Here is a 19421-nt window from a genome sequence, read left to right as displayed (position 1 = left end):
TTACCCACCTTTAAAAAAAAATGGAATGAAGTACTGATGCATACTACAACTGACTGACAAACATGGAGATGAAGGGTGCCTACTGCCCGTGCAGGGGAAAGTCCGTGTATAACTTAGGCTGGCCCTCCACATTCAAGGATTCCTAGCCTCTAGTCGATCCTTGAACAACACAAGTTTGAACTGCAAGGATCAACTGAACTTCGCCCATCAAATGAACTTCGGACAATTAAACTGAGCAGGGCCAATTGAACTGAATGAGTCAATTGGAAAAAAAAATCCACCTATCAGTGGACCTGCAGAGTTAAAACCTGCCATGTTCAAGGGTCAACTGTACATTGTGGAAGAACCTCAAAAATATTATGCTAAGTGAAAGCAGCCAGATATAAAAGGGCACATGTTGTATGATTTTACTTGTAAGAAATATTTGGAATGGGCAAATACATTGAGGTGAAAAGCAAATTAGCGGTCATCAGGAAAGATAGGGGAAGGAAAATGGAAGTGACTATTTAAAAAGTATGGGGTTTCCTTTGGGGTGGAGAAAGTCTGGAAATAAATAGTGGTGATGGTTGTATAATATTGTGAATGCACTTGATGCCATTATACATGTCAAAAATGGTTAAAATGGTACATTTCATGTTATGAGCAGTTTACCATATCCTACATAATAAAAGGGTAATATGCAAATTGCATCACTCCGCTACGCCCACGATTGGGCTGGCTGGAGGTGCGGGGGGCGGGACTCAGGGTGGTCGATTGGCTGGCGGTAGGAGCGGGGGGTGGGGACTCGCGAGTCCCCGACCCCCCCTCCTCCCACCGGCCTAAACGGCCAGCGCTGCGGAAGGACCCATGGGGCCAGCAGAAGATGCTGGTGGCGGAACTCGGGGTGGCCAATTGCGTGGCTGCCAGCACCAGTTTTCCGCCAGCAGCAGTTTTCCTCTGGCCACCCGCTGATCGGAGCGCCTCCCAATCGGAGTTCCTCTCGGGGGTGGCCGATCGTGCTGGCTGGAGGCGCTCTGATCGGCGGGTGGCCAGAGGAAAACTGCTGCTGGCGGAAAACTGGTGCCGGCAGCCAGGTGAAGGAAAAGTCTATTGCACGAAACTTCGTGCAACGGGCTTCTGGTTAAAAAATGCTTACCTCACACTATGGTTCTGAGTGCTCAACACATCCCTAAAGGAATAGTGCTGAGCACAGTACCGAACACAGAGTGATCAAGGTTTATATTTTCACTAGAGGCCCAGTGCATGAAATTCGTGCACAGGGGAGGGGGAGTCCCCTCTGCCCGGCCTGCACCCTCTTGCAGTCCAGGACCCTCGCTCCTTACCACCTGCATACTCGCTCCTTACCACTTGGCTCCCTGCTCCTTGGCACTGTTGCGCCATGAGCCGGGCTTCTGGCTACGTGGTGCTCCCCCTTTGGGAGTTCACTGACCACCAGGGGGGCAGATCCTGTGTTGAGCATCTGCTCCTGGTGGTCAGTGTGCATCATAGTGACCAGTTGTTCCGCCATAACTATCGCTTAGGCTTTTATTATATAGATATCAATGTGATAAATTTATATCTTCATATAAAAAAGGACTTTGAGGGAAGTTTGGAGGGAAATCAGCGACTAAGGGAAGAGATTCAGGGAAATGCTGACAACCCAAATGAAATGCATTCTGGGATGGTTCTGGGGTCTGCCCATCAGGAGCTTTTTGGCATTCCAAGGGCAGAAATATTATTTCTACCTGAGAGCTTTTCCAAGTATCTCCGTGAAAATAGAATCAATTGCTGAGCCTACTGTTCTGTGAAGCCATGAGAAGAGAGAAGTGTTTTCCAAACATTTTCTTTACTCAAGAGGATCCAACAGCTGCATCGTGTGTTTTAACCATTTTAACACAATAACAGAATTTCTCCTTCAAGATCACTGGGTCTAACTTCCTCATCTTATAATGGAGGGAAGTGAGGCCCAGAGAGATAAAGTGACTTGTGCACAGTCACTAAGAAGAACTAAGCCCCAAACCCAGACCTCCTGGGACTCCCAAAGAGGAAACACATTAATTGCCAGGATGTGTTCATTGTTGGGGTATGAGTCAAGCATGCCAGTAGCAATGGCCTGCAGGTTTTGGGTGGTCCCACCCAGGTTGGGCTTAGGAATCTGGGACAGGTGAGAAAACATGGAGCCCAGCAGGCTGGTGATGGGCCCTGATTGTAAACTAGTCCACCTTCTCTGGTCCCACTAATAACAACCTAATTCACAGACACAGCTTCATGAGGAGCTCAGGGGATGATCCTATTCAATCAGTATAGAGTAAGAAAAGGGAGGAGAGGGAAGCCCCATGACCCATAGAGAGCAGCAGCTACCCTGGAAGGAGTTTGCTGTGTTCAATATTACAGGGCACATTAGAAGCAGGGCTGAGCAGAGTGTGATGAATGGACTCATTTACGGTCATAGAAACAATACGATTCCTTTGACAGGGCGCGTAAATTCTGAATTCCCAGCTCAGCAGAGAGGAGGCCAAATGAATTGAGGGGGGTGTTGCCAAGCAGGCCTATCTGGGCAGCTTGTTTGACAGCTCAGAGAACTGCCCTATTCTCCAAAGGTAGGGGACACAATACCCAGTGGTTTTATCCATCCCCTTCCATCCTCTCTATTCTGGAGGAAACAATCCTAAAAGGCATAAAAACGGTGCCAGAGAGAGGGCCCTAAATAGAGGTGAGGCAGTCCTGAATCCAGGCCTGGCTCTGCCACCAAATTCCTTTTGTGACATTGAATGAGTCAGACTACCCATTCCTAAAATGAAGGGACAAGACTGAATAATGGCTTAGTGTCTCCCCTCTTTGACATCTCGTCCAACTCAGACGGCAAAACCTGGAATAAGTGTTTTGCCCTCTCTGAGTTCAGCCTTACTGACAAATGGGTTGGGCATCTGTGATCTGGTCAGGCTCTAGAACATGTTGGAGAGTGGGTGACAGGATCCCTACAAGGAACACAGGGGTCCAAGGTGACTTCCCACCCGGACGTTCTCCAAAGGGAGTCCTCTCTGACATAGAAACTACTCTTAAGACCCTGGAAGACCTGTCACCAGGTTTCTTGGATTAACTGAAAACACCAAAGTAAATACTCAGGCCCAGAAGTTCTCTAGGGCTAAGTTGCGGGGGACAAGGGGAAGCCCCAAATAAAAGGATATTAAACGAAGGAAGACCCATCATAGAAGGTGTAATGCAACTTGTTGTTCTTCTTGCCTCCCTTCCAGTCCTGAGACTGCCGAATGAAGTGAGCATGGGAGATGGAAGATTGGTGAAGAGAGGGAGTGGGAGTCTGAGTACTTGAAAGGTGAGGGTGATAGGAGCTCAGGGTTGACCCTGAATGAGTGGGCATCTTTGCCCCGTAGTTGCGTATCATCATGGGGTAGAAGACATTCCTCCCTTTCCACGTGGTCCTTTCGGTTTCTCTGTAGGGAAGACCAACATATCTTCTAGCCACTTGGCTCTCACTCACCAGGGAAGTTCTCTACAGCCCCTCCCCAGCTCCTAAGACTCCCATCTCATTCCCTGTCCCAAAAGTACCTGTCCCCACCTCTTACTCCTTTGAGACCAGTCCTTCCATCTTTAGCACTAGGTAAGGACCATGGAGTAGAACTGTGTGCTGAAGGGGAACCTGGGGGAGCTAGAGGCTTTGCTCACCCTCTAGTCCTGAGGTTACAGGGAAAGATAGCTTCCTTCCAGAATGTAATAAAAAGGAGCAAAACTGAGTGGTTTCCTTTTATCCATGTTCTGTAGCTATAGTAATACTCAATGGCCTAGGGAGCCCAAGACATCTATGGCTTAGAGGTGACTAAGTTTCAAGTCCTTTATGGCCCATAGTTTGGGCTTCAGAGAAATGTAGACTTAACTTGCTAGGACTTGTTGGATCCATCTATAATAATAAAAGCGTAATATGCTAATTAGACCGGACATCCTTCCAGACAACCTTCTGGACGAAGCCAGGGCTGCAAGGGAAGCTCAGGTCCTGAGTGCCTGCCGGCGGCCAGAGGGAAGCCCAGGTCCAGGGTGCCAGATTGAAGCCGGTGCCAGCAGCCGGGGAAGGAAGGCTTACTCTTGCAAGAATTTCATGCATCGGGCCTCTAATATTATCGTAAATACCACTAATCATCCATGTCACATTTTCTGTTTGTTTTAAGAGATATTTCCTTTGTTTTTTGCAGGAGAACTCTGACAAATTATGCTAAGAAGAAAACATTCAGGGCACAAAGGTTGTATACTATAAGAAGTCCCATAAAGGATATGGTATCACTGGTGAGAAGGCAAAGATCAATGCCTTAGGGTCAGGCCCACCAGACTGCAGGACTTCAAGCAATGCCTCAGTTTCCTCACCCACAAAATGGGCATCAATCCCATCTTCCTCATAAGGCCATACAAGGACTGAAAAGGATTGTGAGAAAGGACTGGGAACAAGTCATCACCCTGTCACTATTATTAGGGGTACTAGGTAGCTGGCACTTCCTGGTACTCAGACACTTGTGATTTTCCCTTTATGCTCACACAGGTGATTGCCCTCCTCTCCGATCTACCCCCAACTTCTAAGGTGCTCACATATGACGACACATCTCTTGCAGCTTCTCCCGGGCCTCAGGACAGGGGTCACTGATCTCCACATTGTCAGAGGCAGTTCCTGTTCCTCGTTGAGGGGGTGATGTGCTCATCTCATCAAAATTTCTCATTTTGCCTGTAGTTGTAAAAAGGTTAGGGACAGTTTTAGAAAATGGTCTCTCCTGGGGAAGAGTAGTGGGGTGGGGAGCAAGAGAACCACATCTTCTCCTGAGAGTCAAAATAATCGAGAGAATCATTTATGCTTCCTGGGCACTGGTCACTGATAAAACATGTCACTCTGTGAGTCAACCAAGAGTGTGTCTGAAGCAGACTTGTGCAGAGTGATGAATCCAGCTATGCTTCCCCAAGGGCAGCCTGGTTGTAGGTGGGGAGGACAGAGATGTGGGCCTGCTGTGGATGCCAATATGATTACCTTCTGGTATTTCTGATTAAACAAAAAAGTTTCCATTCCATCTCAATGGGCTTCAACACTTCTCTGATGTTGGCTAACCTCAGGCCTTCTGCAGAGGGCAGTGTGGCTCCATTGAGAACTAAACTATAATTTTTTTAATATTGTGATAAAATTTACATAACTTTACTATCTTAAACATTTTTAAGTGTACTGTTCAGTGGTATTAAATATATTCACACTGTTGCACAACTACCACCACTATCCATCTCTATAACTCTTTTCATCTTGTAAAATTAAAACTTTGTACCCATTAGACAATAACCTCTATTCCCCCTCTCCCAGATCCTGAAAACCACCATCCTACTTTCTGTCTCTATGATTTTGACTACTCTACTAGTATATACCTCATATAAGTAGAATCATACAGTATTTGTCTTTGTGTGACTGCCTTATTTCAAGTAGCACAAAGTCCCCAAGGTTCATCCATGTTATAGCATGTGTCAGAATTTCCTTCCTTTTAAAGGTTGAATAATATTTCATTGTTACTGTGATTGCATATTCTTTATCCATTCATCCACTGATGGACGCTTGGGTTGCTCCCACATTTTAGCTATAGTGAATAATGCTGCTATGAACACGGGTGTACAAATATCATTCAGAGACCCTGTTTTTAATTCTCTTGATATATACCCAGATGTGAAATTGCTGGATCTTATGGTAATTCCATTTTTTGTTTTTTTGAAGAATTGCCACACAGTTTTCTACAGTGGCTGTACCATTTTATATTCCCATCAGCAGTGCACAAGAGTCTCTCTATCCTCTTCAACTGTTGTTTTTTTGTTTTTGTGATAGTAGATATCCTACTAGGGTAGGATGAGGTAGCATCTTACTATAGTTTTGATTTGTATTTCCCTAATGATTAGTGATATTAAACATCTGTCATGTGCTGATTGGCCATTTGTATATATTCTTTGGAGAAATATATTTTCAAGTGCTTTGCCCATTTTAATTCAGCTTGTTTTTTTTTATTGTTGAATATTAGAAGTTCTCTATATATTCTGGATATTAATCCTTATGAGATATATGATTTACAAATATTTTCTCCAATCTATGGACTGCTTTTTTACTCTGTGGATAGTGTCTTTTGATGCACAAAGTTTAAAATTTTTCATGAAGTTCAATTGGTCTATTTTTTCTTGTATTGCCTATGTCTGTAGTGTCATATCCATGAAATCATTGTCAAATCCAATGTCATAAAGCTTTTCACCAATATTTTCTTCTAAGAGTTTTATTGTTTTGGTTATTACATTTAGGTCCTTGATCTATTTGAAGTTAATTTTTTATATGGTGTTAGGTAAGGGTCCAACTTCATTCCTTTGGAAGTGATTGTCAAGTTTTCCAGCACTACTTGTTGAAAAGACTGTATTTCCCACCCCTCCATACCCCCCGCCCCCCCATTGAATGGTCTGGGCACCCTTGTAAAATCATTTGATCATATATGCAAGTTTACTTCTGAGCTCTCTATTATATTTCTTTGGTTTATATATCTGTCTCTATACCAATACCACACTGTAGCTTTGATTGCTGTGGCTTTGTAGTAAGTTTTTAAATCAGAAACTGAGTCCTCCAGTTTTATTCTTTTTCAAGACTGTTTTGGCTACTCAAGGGTCCCTTGAGAGTCCATATGAATTTTAGAATGAGTTTTTCTATTTCTGCAAAAATCATAATTGGGGTTTGAATAGCAATTGCATTAAAACTGTAGATCATTCTAGGTGGTACTGACATTTTAACAATATGAAGTCTTCCAATCCATGAACATAGACCATGTTTCCATTTACTTAGTCTCTTTTAATTTCTTCCAACAACAATTTATTGTTTGCATTATACAAGTTTTTCAACTCCTTGGTTAAGTTAATTCCTAAGTATTTTATTCTTTTTGCTGCTATTGTAAATGAAATTGTTTTTCTACTTTCCTTTTCAGATTATTATCCTATATAATGAAGAGCTAATATGCTAATTAGATCGAACAACAAAACAACTATCCGGACGACCTTCTGGATGACTGTCCAGACGATGTTCAGGACGAAGCCAGGGCTCCGAGGGCCAGCCAGGGCCATGAGGGCCAGCTGGGGCTGCAAGAGCTGAGCCCTTTGCCTGAATTTCATGCAGGGGGCCTCTAGTTCATATATGAAAATGCAACTGATTTCTGTGTGTTGACTTTATCCTGCTACTTTTCTGATATATATATATTTTTAGTTCTAACAGGCTTTTTGATGGTATCTCTAGGGTTTTTATTTATAAGGTAATATCATCTGCAAACAGATAATTTTACTTCTTCCTTTCCAATTTGGATGCCTTTTATTCCCTTTCTTGTCTTATTGCTCTAGCTAGAATTTCCAGTACTATGTTGAATAGAGGTGGTTAAAGCAGGCATCCTTGCCTTGTTCCTAGTCTTAGAGGAAAAGCTTTCAGTCTTTTACCATTAAGTATAATGTTTGCTGTCAATTTGTCATATATTGTTTTTATTATGTGGAGGTAGTTTCCTTTAGTTTGAGTGTTGTTGTATTTAACATGAAAGGGTGTTGAATTTTGTCAAATGGCTTTTCTGCATTAACTGAGATGATAATGTGGGGGGTTCCCCCCTCCTCTGTCATGCTCTTAATGTGGTGTATTACATAGATTTTTTTTTGTAAGTTGAACTATCCTTGGAGTCATGGTGTATAATCCTTTTAATATGCTGCTGAATTCTATTTGCTAGCATTTTGTTGAGAAATTTTGCATCAGTGTTCATATGGAATATAGGTCTGCAGTTATTTTTTTCCTGTAGTGTCTTTGGTTCTGGTATCAGGATAATGAGGGCCTTATAGAATAAGTTGGGAAGTGTTCCCTCTTCAAATTTTTGGAAAAGTTTGAAAGTGATTGGCATTAGTTTTTCGTTAAATGTCTGGACTACTGGAACCACCAGGCCCAGGGCTTTTCTTTGTTGGGAGTTTTTTTGACTACTGATTCAATCTCCAGACTATTTATGTTTATTCAGATGTTCTGTTTATCCATGATTTAGTCTTGGTAGGTTTTATGCTTCTAGAAATCTTTCCATTTTATGTGGGTTATCCAATTTATTGGTGTCCAACTGTTCATTGTAATCTCTTTTATTTCTATAGAATTAGTAAATTCCATTTACTTTTGTAATCTGAGTCTTCTCTTTTCTTCTTAGTTGATCTTGCTAAAAGTTTGTCAAATGTGTCCATATTTTCAAAGAATTACCTTCTAGTTTCATTGTCTTTATTGTTTTTTTCTATTCTCTATTTCATTTATCTCTGCTCTAATCTTTATTATTTCCTTCCTTCTATAATTGTAAAGCTAGATTGTTTAGATCTTTTCTTTCTTTTTTAAAAAAATATATTTTATTGACTTTTTACAGAGAGGAAGAGAGAGGGATAGAGAGTTAGAAACATCGATGAGAGAGAAACATCGATCAGTTGCCTCCTGAGCACCCCCCACTGGGGGATGTGCCTGCAACCAAGGTACATGCCCTTGACCGGAATCGAACCTGGGACCTTTCAGTCCGCAGGCCAATGCTCTATCCACTGAGCCAAACCGGTTCCGGCAAGATCTTTTCTTTCTCTTAGTCATCACCCAAAAATATGTTGTTGATATGAGAGAGAGATGATGGGGGGTGGAGGTGGAGAGAGAGGTTTTTTTTTGACGTGAGAGACACACATCAATTGGTTGCCTCCTGCTCATACCCGAACTGGGTCCAGGGATCAAGCCTGCAACCAAGGTAAGTGCCCTTGACTGGGAATTAAACCCTCGATCCTTTGGTTCATGGACCGATGCTCAAACCACTGAGCAAACTGGCCAGGGATGTAGTAGCCTTTTAAATCATGTAGAAAAATGCAGTTACAAGCCAGTTAGAATACCGCTAGCTTTTAAACTGCCCAAGCTTTCACTTTCATTGAGATCTTTATTTCTCCACATGGTTTCAAGGTAGGGTCCAGTGTATTTTCATTTCATCTTACAGGATTCCCTTGAGCGTTTCTTCCAAGGTTAGTCTAGTGATCACAAACTCTCTCAGGTTTTGTTTATGTGTGAATGTTTTAATATTTCACTTTGAAGGACAGTTTTGCTGGATATAAAATTCTTTTAAATTTTTTTATCTTTATTGTTTTTTTAAAATATATTTTATTGATTTTTTACAGAGAGGAAAGGAGAGGGACAGAGAGCTAGAAACATCGATGAGAGAGAAACATAGACCAGCTGCCTCTTGCACACTCCCTACCGGGGATGTGCCCGCAACCAATGTACATGCCCTTGACCGGAATCGAACCTGGGACCTTTCAGTCCGCAGACCGACGCTCTATCCACTGAGCCAAACCGGTTTTGGCTTTATTGTGTTTTTTAAAATTAAATCTTTATTGTTTAAGTATTACATATGTCCCATTTTACCCCCTATGACTCTTTCTAGCCCACACCCACCACGCACCCCATGCCTTTACCACACTATTGTCTATGTCCATGGGTAATGCATATACTATGCATATAAGTTCTTTGGTTAATCTCTTCCTGCACCACCCCCCCCCCCTTCCCTCTGAAATACGTCAGTCTGTTCCATACTTCAATGTCTCTGGTTCTATTTTGCTCATCAGTTAATTTTGTTCATTAGATTCCACATATAAGTGAGATCATGTGATACTTCTATTTCTCTGTCTGGTTTATTTCACTTAGCATAATACTCTCCAGGTTCCTCCATGCTGTCTCAAAGGGTATGAGATTCTTCTTTTTTACTGCTGCATAACATTCCATGGTATAAATGTACCACAGCTTTTCTATCCACTCACCTACTGATGGGCACTTGTTTTGAGATCTTAGCTATTATAAATTGTGCTGCTATGAACATAGGTGTGCACCTCTTCTTTTTGATTGGTGTTTCAGACTTCTTAGAATATATTCCTAGATGTGGGATCACTGAGCCAAATAGCAGTTCCATTTTTAATTTTTTTAGAAAATTCCACACTGTTTTTCATAATGGTTATACCAGTCTGCATTCCCACCAACAGGGTACTAAGTAGGATTCCTTTTTCTCCACATCCTCGCCAGCATTTGTTGTTTGTTGATTTATTGATGGTGGCCATTCTGGCAGGTATGATGTGGTACCTCATTATTGTTTTAATTTGCATCTCTCTGATGATTAGTGACTCTGAGCATTTTTTCATATGTTTCTTGGCCATTTGTCTGTACTCTTTGGAGAAGTGTCTATTCAGGTCTTCTGCCCATTTTTAAATTGGATTGTTTGTCTTCTTTTTGTAGAGTTATATGAGTAATTATGTATTTTGTAAATTAACCCTTTATCAAAAGTAACATTGCCAAATATATTCTCCCATACAGTGAGTTCCCTTTTAATTTTGATGCTGTTTTCCTTTGCTGTGAAGCTTTTTAGTTTGATGTAGTGCAATTTGTTTAGTTTTTCCTTTTGTTTCTCTTGCTCTAGGTGATGTATCTGTAAAAATTCTGCTACATGAGATGTCAGATATTTTGCTGTCTACATTTTCTTCTAGGATTTTTATGGTTTCATGACTTACATTTAAGTCTTTTATCCATTTTTAGTTTATCCTTGTGTATGGTACAAGTTGGTGGTATAGCTTCATATTTTTGCATGTACTTCTCCAATTTTCCCAATACCATTTATTGAAGAGACTGTCTACTCCTTTGTATGCTATTTCCTCCATTGTCAAACATTAATTGAACATAATGGCTTGGGTCGATTTCTGAGATCTCTGTTCTGTTCCATTGATCTATGTACCTATTCTTGTGACAGTACCAGGCTGTTTTGATTACAGTGGCTTTGTATTATAACTTTATATTCAGTATTGTGATCCCTCCAACTTTGTTGTTCTTTCTCAAGATTGTTGCAGCTATTTGGAATCTTTTTTGGTTCTATATAAGTTTTCGGAGTGTTTGTTCTAGATTTTTAAAGTATGCCATTGGTATTTTAAAAGGGATTGCATTGCACCTATACATTGCTTTAGGTAATATGGCCATTTTAATGATGTTAATTCTACCAATCTATGAACACGGTATATTCTTCCACTTGTTTATATCTTTTTCTATGGATACAAAATTCTTGATTGACTATTTTTTATTTTAGTGCTAGTTCCTGTGGCTTCCAAAATTTCTGATGAGAAATTTGTTAATAATCTTATTGAGGATTACTTGTATGTAATGATTTGCTTTTCTCTTCCTGCTTTTAAGATTCTCTGTCTTTTGAAAGTTTGATTATAATGTGTCTTGATCTGAGTTTCTTTAAGTTCCTCTTACATGGAATCTTTGGTGTTTATATTCAAGACTTTCATCAAATTTAGTATTTTTCAGCCATTTCTTCTTCAGATATTTTCTTTTCCTTTCTCTCTCTCTCTCTCTTCTTCTGGGACTCCCACATTATGTATGTTGTTCCACTTGATAGTGTCCCATGGGTTCCTTAGGCTCTATTCATTTCTTTTCAATCTTTTCTTTCTGTTTTTCAGATTCAATAATTTCTATTGCCCTATCTTCAAGTGTGCTGCTTCTTTCTTCTGTCTGTTCAAATCTGTGAATAATAATGTTTTTTATGTTTGTCTTACATTTTTTTTACAGTTATTTTCTGTGTGTGACAGTTGTTAGGTGATCTGAGGATATGACGACATGAAATTTTGGAGATAATCCTCCATGACTGAAGTTCCAAAGGCATCTATTCAGGTCCTGCCTGCTTCTGAGTTTCTACTGCCCACCCAGCTGGAGCCACATGCTTTCCCTGGATATATGCAGGCTCAACTTCACCTTGGTCTCAAGAATAAAACCTGGCTTCATGTCAGGGGCATTTATCAGGCTCCAAGTCAGCTCTGAGGACCTCAGAAGGATTTTTCCTCACTGTTAGCCAAGTCTTGGGGTTTCTGGCTAGTGCTTGAGGGCCATCTCTGCTTTCTGACACCCTGCATGATTCCTGGTCACTTCCCCAACTCTTCCTACCACCAGAGACTAGAGACTTGACCCTGAGGACCAATTGCCAGCTAGCTGACTCCTGGAACATCTGCTGGTCTGAGCATCCATGTCTGGCCTATACCTGGTTGCCTTGGGTCCTCGAGGGTGGCAGTCTCTTGCCCCTACAAGGAACCATTGTTGACAGACTTATCTCAGTTCTCTCCTTGTAAAGTTGAGTTACTTTCCAGAAAGAACTATTGTCCTCTGGGAGTAAGTCCAACTCCTGGAACCTATCTGCTCCAAGTCTTCCTGGCCCTATAATTCCAAATGGGGTTAGCTGGTGAGGTGTAATAGCACATGAGCATGGAACAGATAGGAAAAGAAGAGGAGGTGAGGAGGAGGGAAATAAAGGGGCATCTGTAATACTGTCAACAATAAAATAAAGCTAAATTAAATTAAATTAAAAAACTATTAAGGAAGGTTCCATTCTAGCATGTATGTATGAGAATAATTCCATAATTAATAAGAAATGCAGCATCACTGAACATATATCCTAGTGAGAATGATGAAACAGTAAGACAAATTGCATCTTGGTGGGGTATCAGAGGAAAACAACCAGAGGAAGACAAAGAGACCAACAAACATAATTCATTTTTGCTTACTCAAGGCATTACACTTGAGGTCACTAGAAAGAAAAATCATGAAATCACTGTGTGTCTTGAGGATACTTTGTTTTGCCTTAAAGTGATTGTCTCAATTTAGGGTCAGGAGGGGATATGATAAAACCAGGAATACATAAAGTAGGATTCCAGAAGTAATGTGGGCTATTGAACCACAGTGAGAGAAAACGCATCAACAGAAGTAAAGGAAGCAGGGAAATGAGAGGGGACAGCTGAGTCTACTCTGTTCAGGAAAGCTGAGGTTGTCAGTTTCATTAGAAAAGGCAGTCTTTGTCTTAGAGTCCACATGTGCACCCCTGGTATTTAGAACAGTGACTGACAACTAGCAATTGTTTAATAAACATTTGTTCACTAACTGAAAGGATATAGGATCAGCTTGATACGGAGAGTGAGGACTGGAGGAAGGCAAATCACAGAGCCAGCCAGGGGCAGGGGCAGGAATAAAATCCAAACTTCTCAACTTCCAGCCTTACCTCCAGTGTCTGTGGGAATCAATTGTACAGTCTTTGAGCATTTCTTCCTACCTTATATCGATCCTCCCACCACCTCTTCTGAATGTAGTCCTCCCCTACCTTCCCCATTCCACCACTCTGCAATCAAAGCCTGGGGAGGTGAGGGGAGGCCTGGAATTTCCTTGAGGCTTTACCCTACCTTCTCCAACTCATGTCTCCTCTAAGCTTCTGTCTGCACAGTCATTGCTATACTGTTTGGCCTCATCTGCCACCCATTCTTTCCCTTAAGCCTTTCCTTCTGTTGTATGTCTTCCTCAATAGAATAGGAGTGCTCTCTGTGTTCTCTGCCCACATGAACAGGCCCAGTTTAAGACACAGTGTTAGATTTTGTATACAAATATCTCTCTTCAGATATTGGTTCCCCCACTTGCTCTGTGAGTAAGAGCAACACAGATCTCTCTGATCAAAGGGGTTCAGGTTGGGCTACTGAGGGAATAGAAAATGTGGGTTTGAGAGAAGTGTTGTCCCAGGTGAAGAGAACCACATCACCAGGAATGGAGGGCATGTAAACATTCAAATGATAAGATTCTACTTTGGAGTAACTGGGTTGAGATGTGTCGACTTTATTGGAAAGAATCTGTTTCAATAGCTTCTGTCATCAGCCAGGGAAACTGTATATCCTTCCTATCAGAAAACCAAATCAAACTATGCTATTAACCTAAACGGGAAATCTTACATCCACCTCCCTACCTCCACAGATGGGCTAGGATGTCTTGCTTGGAACCACTGTTACCTGCTTTCTTCTTGACTTCCCTTCCAGTTGAGAGGGAAAAGCTCAGACAGCCAGTAGAGGCTTCATAGATAAGCTGGTAAGGCGAGTTCACTCCCATGATTGAGGTGCTCATGAAGGGCTCTGGAGTGGAAGAGACAGGGATCCTTCTTTTAATTTTTTAACTTTATTTTTTCTTAACAAAAAATATAATATGGATTTTTTGTTCTAGCAGTATGTTAGACCAGATATTCTAGTGCCCTATTGTACAAAACAACCACCTCTTGGAATAAAAAGACGTTTTAATAAACAAGCAGGCTCTGAGTAATTAAGGGAAATTAAGGTTCCTTTCTACATTACCCCCCCCCCCCCCACAAATACCTCTCAAGAGTGAAATGACTAGAGCAGGGAGCAGCAATCAAACACAAAAGGTGACATGGTATGATTAAAGGGCAAATGCAGGTATAACTGCTGCATTAAAAAAAAAAAAAGTAGAGAAAATAAGCAATGAGCTGACTAGAAGGACATTTAAAGTTACCTATTTTCCCTTATCCAAGCCATAGAAATCAGATGCTTCTCCAACAATCAGATCAACCTCTTGCAGAATCATGCAATCTTCTGTAGAATCATTTGATTATCTGAACACTTAAGAATTAGAATTTAGTAGCCCCATCACTCTGGAAAATCTTAATCATTCTTACATAAACCTCATCAAATCCTTTCCTTATTCTCCCCCCAAATATGGTCATTTCACTGGTTAATTGTTAGGAAATGTTAAGCATCTCATTTATTGACATGGTTTATACAAATCCATAAAGAAAATGGCAAACCTGACTTGACAAGTAGACAAAGATAATAACCAGAGACTGCACACTGGATGATGTAACACACAATCACTATCATTAGTGATCCAAAAATTGAAATCAGAACAACTTCCAGCACCTTCTAACTTAGCAAAAAAGAAAAGAACTAACAATAGCCAATGCTGGTAAAGATGGAATAAAACTAGTCAACCCTGCTGGTGTAGAGAAAACCCATCAAGAAAGCAATATTTAGCAAGAGCTAAACACATATTGAGACCCTCTGCCCCAATAAGCCCTCTCCTGGGTAATCAATCTTAATCACCAATACAACAGAAATAAGTGACATATATAAAGTTGCATATTACAATGCACAAAATACTAATAACAAAAAAAAACCTGGAAACCTAAGCATTTGGTTAATTATGAAACATACATATTAGAAGAAATCTACACCTACTCAAAATGACAATTATTAAAAGCATAGAGCCATGTTGGAAAACATTTGTCTGTTAAGTCAAGGATACTGAGAAATAGAACACTGCAGTATTCTTTTAAAACTATACACACACAGGGAGAAAGAGATAAAGGGAAAGAGGAAGGGAGAGGGGAAAGGAAGGAAGGAGGGAGTGAGAAAATTGAATAAATGGAAGAAAAATAGTTACATATGCAAAGATGGCAAGATTACTTGCTTTCTTTTTTGGTATGTTTTATACAATGACTAGTGGCCTGGTACACAAAATTCGTGCATGGTGGGGGGAAGAGGTGTCCTGCCCGGCCTGCACCCTCTCACAATCCGGTACTGCTGGCTCCTAACAGCTCACCTGTCTGCCTGCCTGATCGCCCCTAACCACTCTGCCTGCCAGCCTTCTCGCCCCCAACTGCCCCCCCTGCCGACCTGATCACCCCCAACTGCCCCCCCCCACTGGCCTGATCACCCCAACTGCCCCCCTTGCTGGCCTGCTCACCCACAACTGCCTCCCCGCTGGCCTGCTGGCCCCCAACTGCCCCCCCCCGCCGGCCTGCTAGCCCCCAACTGCCCCCCCACTGGTATGCTAGCCCCCAACTGTCCCCCTGCTGGCCTGCTCGCCCCCAACTGACCCCCCCCCCGCTAGCCTGATCACCCCCAACTGACCCCCCCCCCCCTGCTGGCCTGCTCGCCCCCAACTGCCCCACTGCTGGCCTGCTCACCAACTGCCCACCGGCCTGCTCACTCCCAACTGCCCCCTCCCCCACTGGCCTGATTGCCCCCAACTGTCCCCCTGCTGGCCTGCTCGCCCCCAACTGCCCCTTCTGGCCTGCTTGCCCCCAACTTCCCCCCCACTGGCCTGATAACCCCCAACTGCCTTCCCTGCTGGCCTGATTGCTCCCAACTACCCCCCTGCTAGCCTGTTTGCCCCCAACTGTCCCCCCCCCCCCTGCTGGCCTGCTCACCCCCAATTGCCCCCATGCCAGCCTGCTTGCCCTCAACTGTCCCCCAGCCGACCTGCTCGCCCCCAACTGCCCTCTCCTCCTGGCCTGATCACCCCTAACTGCCTCTGCCTGGACCCTACCACCATGGCTTTGTCTGGAAAGACATCCGGAAGGTCTCCCGGTCTAATTAGCATATTTTGCTTTTATTAGTATAGAGGCCTAATAAAGGCACATGTGGGGGCTGCTGGTCTGCCCTGAAGGGGGTTCCGGATCAGGGTGGGGGTCCCTTTGGGGGGTGGGGCCAGCCTGGGTGAGGGGCTGAGGTTTGTTTTCAGGCTGGCCACACCCGCTTCAGGGTGGGGGTCTCCACCGAGGGGCGTGGCCAGCCTGGGCGAGCAGCTGATGGCCGTTTGCAGGCTGGCCACACATCCATCAGGGTGAGGGTCCGCACGGGGGGGGGCGTGGCCAGCCTGGTGAGGGGCTGAGGGCCGTTTGGGGGCAGTTTGCAGGCCGGCCAAGCCCCAAGCTTTGTCCGGAAGTACATCCGGAAGGTCTCCAGAAGGTCTCCTGGTCTAATTAGCATATTACTCTTTTATTAATATAGATATTGCCATCAACCAAAAATCAAGGAGTAGTGTAGTTTTCTTTCATGACAAGCCAGGACTAGCAGGTATTAAGGGCAGGAGAAAAGGCTAGAACTAGTCTTACTACTATGTATATTCTGGCAACAGCTTTAAGGGAACAAAACTACTCTAGACTCAGTTATAGCTTTGGTCTACTTCACATAATAATATGGTCTAGAAAAGCAATATTCATGCAAAATAAATTTATTAGCATCTTCTTTATAATGCCCTGGGAGAGCTAACTCAAGTCCTTCTAAGATGAATGCTTTCCCAAAAGAAATGGATAGCTTCTTCATTCATATTTTGTCATTTTGATTTTTCCCCCCCAAACTCTAGGCTGGTTTAAAGAAAGGAGTGTCTGGAACCGATGTGGCAACAAGTGAGAGAGAATTCCTGGGGAGTGTGATGGGGAGGCTTTCCCAGTGCTCTGCTAATGCAGCAGGGCACAGACATCACTAAAAGGATCTCTCTCCAAGGTTCAGCTTTCTGCAAATTCTCCTCCACTAGATTAGCCACAGCCTATGAGGGACACCAGAAGTTACTGCAGCACAGGTGAAAGCCTGTGACTCTGCAAGAATGCTTAAAGACTTCATGAGGTGGCGTGTGATTCCTGACAACCGTTTCAAGGTGAGGGAACAGAATATTCGGGTGGGAGAGCACCATGGGCAGGTCTGGGAGTAGGTGCTTGGGCCAGAGCTACCATGACACCCCCGTGGGACTCTCCCTACTCAGAAACAGACCAACAGGCAGCTGTCCACCCCAAATGAGATGGATCTCTAAGCCCTACATGGAACACAAGGTGCAGAACTCCATATATGCTGGTAACTATCTGCAAAAATAGTTACAGAACAATTTAGGGGACTGTATTACCAGGACATAGCTGATCCTGAACAGAACTGGCATAAGATACATCCATTGCATGGTAAATAGTGTGGGAGGAAATGTTTGGGATTTTATCTTAGAAAAGGAAAACAAAATGTATAAAAAAAAAAAAACACACCTTCTTTTATCTTGTATTTAACAAAAATGAATTGATATGGAGCACATGCTAATTGTTATAAGAAATAAAGACTGTGTTAATTTTTTTCCTGAATGGTTGTATGTTAACAATAAAATTAGTCCCTTCATGTTTGTTTTTTGTATCTCCCTCCTCACAGATGCCACCAAACTGCTCTCCATGGGGAATGGCACAAATTTATACACTCACCCGCAGCATTTGAGAATCTCCATTGCTCCACATCCATCTTAACACTTGGAAATGTCAACCATTTAAATGGGATTTGACCTTTCCATTGCACTCTGGTTGTTACTGTTTGAATTTTCACCTAAGGGCTGAAGCTCAGGTACCCACCTTTTCCCATCAGTCCAGCACCAAAGCTACTTCTCCCAAATGTGCCAACCAGGGAGTCAAAAGCCATCTCCTTGGCATTGAGGTGGAGGAGCTGGCTGGCCTCCACAAAGCGCCTTGTGATGTCCAAGGGGTTGGCACCTAATAAAGGAATCAACAAAGCAACTCATTTTCCTCTCAGCATGGGCTAATGTTTTCAGAAAAGGGCATCCATAAATGGCCTGAGAAATAAGGGTAGAGTGTAGATCCATATCTAGGATAAAAGTGTGAGGGGGCTTCTAATGGGAGGGTCTCTAGCTCTCAAAACCTCTCAAATGGCATGTTACTCTCTGCCCTGCCTTGTCCTTCTCTCTTCCATACTCATAGGCCTGGGTATCAATGCTGTTGGTATTTAAAATAATGCAGTACTTAGAAGTTTTTTTTACTGATATGGCTCTAGGTCCTGGCCTTGATCTAGAGATGATACCCTCACAATAGAAGGACCTGTTCTCATAACTCTCCCTGATTCTGGCTCTACTGGGCTCTGTCTTGCTACCCACCAATCGTCCCTCTTGACTGGCAACTCCACAAGCCCCTTCCTCCTGGGTGCCGCCTCTCTCCACCTCTGTGTCATTTCCACAAACTCCACCCATCAGTACCTCTAACCTCGCACAATTCTCCACGGCCAACCTTCCAGTCTTGGCTCTGCAAAGTTGATGGAATGGAAGAAAAAGTGGAGAACAGAGAGGGGTGAGAGGATGATTCTTGTGGGTAGTCATGGTAGGAGTTCAATTCCTACAGCAGATCCATGGCAGCCACCTGTTCCCAGTTCATCCTTATATACCTGTTTGGGGTAGGTGTAGTAGACACATCGGTCCAGACAGACTATTCCATGCCCAGAAAAAATGGAGAAGAATCTGATAAGCCAGTCTTACCAGACACAGACTCCAGCATGGCCTTCATCTTCAGGGTGAGCAGCTCAGTCAGCAGGTGGATGGACTGCCGCTGGAACTTGTACAGGGTTTCCTGGCCAGAGTTCACCCGATGGCCACGGGTGGTGAACTTGCCCGGCCCAGTGGGTAGCATCAGTGGTGGTGGTACTGGTGGTGGTGGTGGTGGCGGCTTCTTCTGGACATGGATCTGCACAGGGGCTGATTCTATAGGCACCACAGGTGGGGTCCCAAAGCTGATCTCTAGGCCCAGAATGTCAGACGGGGTAGGCACCATAGGGTCAGTGATGAGCTCCTCCCAAGTAAACTCAAAGATGTTTCTGATGCCCTTAGGTATAGCAATGCCTGTGTTCCGGCACACGAGGAGTAATTTGGAGATGTTGGCCAGCAGCTTAGGGGCTGTGGATGTGTATTGCAGGTACAGTTCTCGGTTACTCTTGATGTCATTCATGTTGCTAGAGCATGCATACTG

General features: G+C 43.2%; 1 protein-coding gene across 1 annotated transcript in view; it reads right to left on the bottom strand.

Moving 5' to 3' along the window:
• Nucleotides 1-19400, bottom strand: part of LOC307113223 (uncharacterized protein C3orf20) — a gene marked incomplete at both ends in the record, with an annotated part of 58280 nt that extends 38880 nt beyond the window's left edge. Inside the window, 5 exons of the mRNA XM_079794681.1 lie at nt 3168-3431; nt 4573-4705; nt 13861-13980; nt 18024-18161; nt 18935-19400. Of these exons, the coding sequence (XP_079650807.1) occupies nt 3168-3431; nt 4573-4705; nt 13861-13980; nt 18024-18161; nt 18935-19400 (1121 nt within the window). The remainder of the gene's footprint in view (nt 1-3167; nt 3432-4572; nt 4706-13860; nt 13981-18023; nt 18162-18934) is intronic.
• Nucleotides 19401-19421: the final 21 nt, after the last annotated feature.

Source organism: Cnephaeus nilssonii, assembly GCF_951640355.1.
Source record: "Cnephaeus nilssonii genome assembly, chromosome: 17".
NCBI classification, from domain to species: Eukaryota; Metazoa; Chordata; class Mammalia; order Chiroptera; family Vespertilionidae; genus Cnephaeus; species Cnephaeus nilssonii.
The sequence above is the reverse complement of the archived record's forward strand: the minus strand, read 5'-3'. Positions and strand labels throughout refer to the sequence as shown.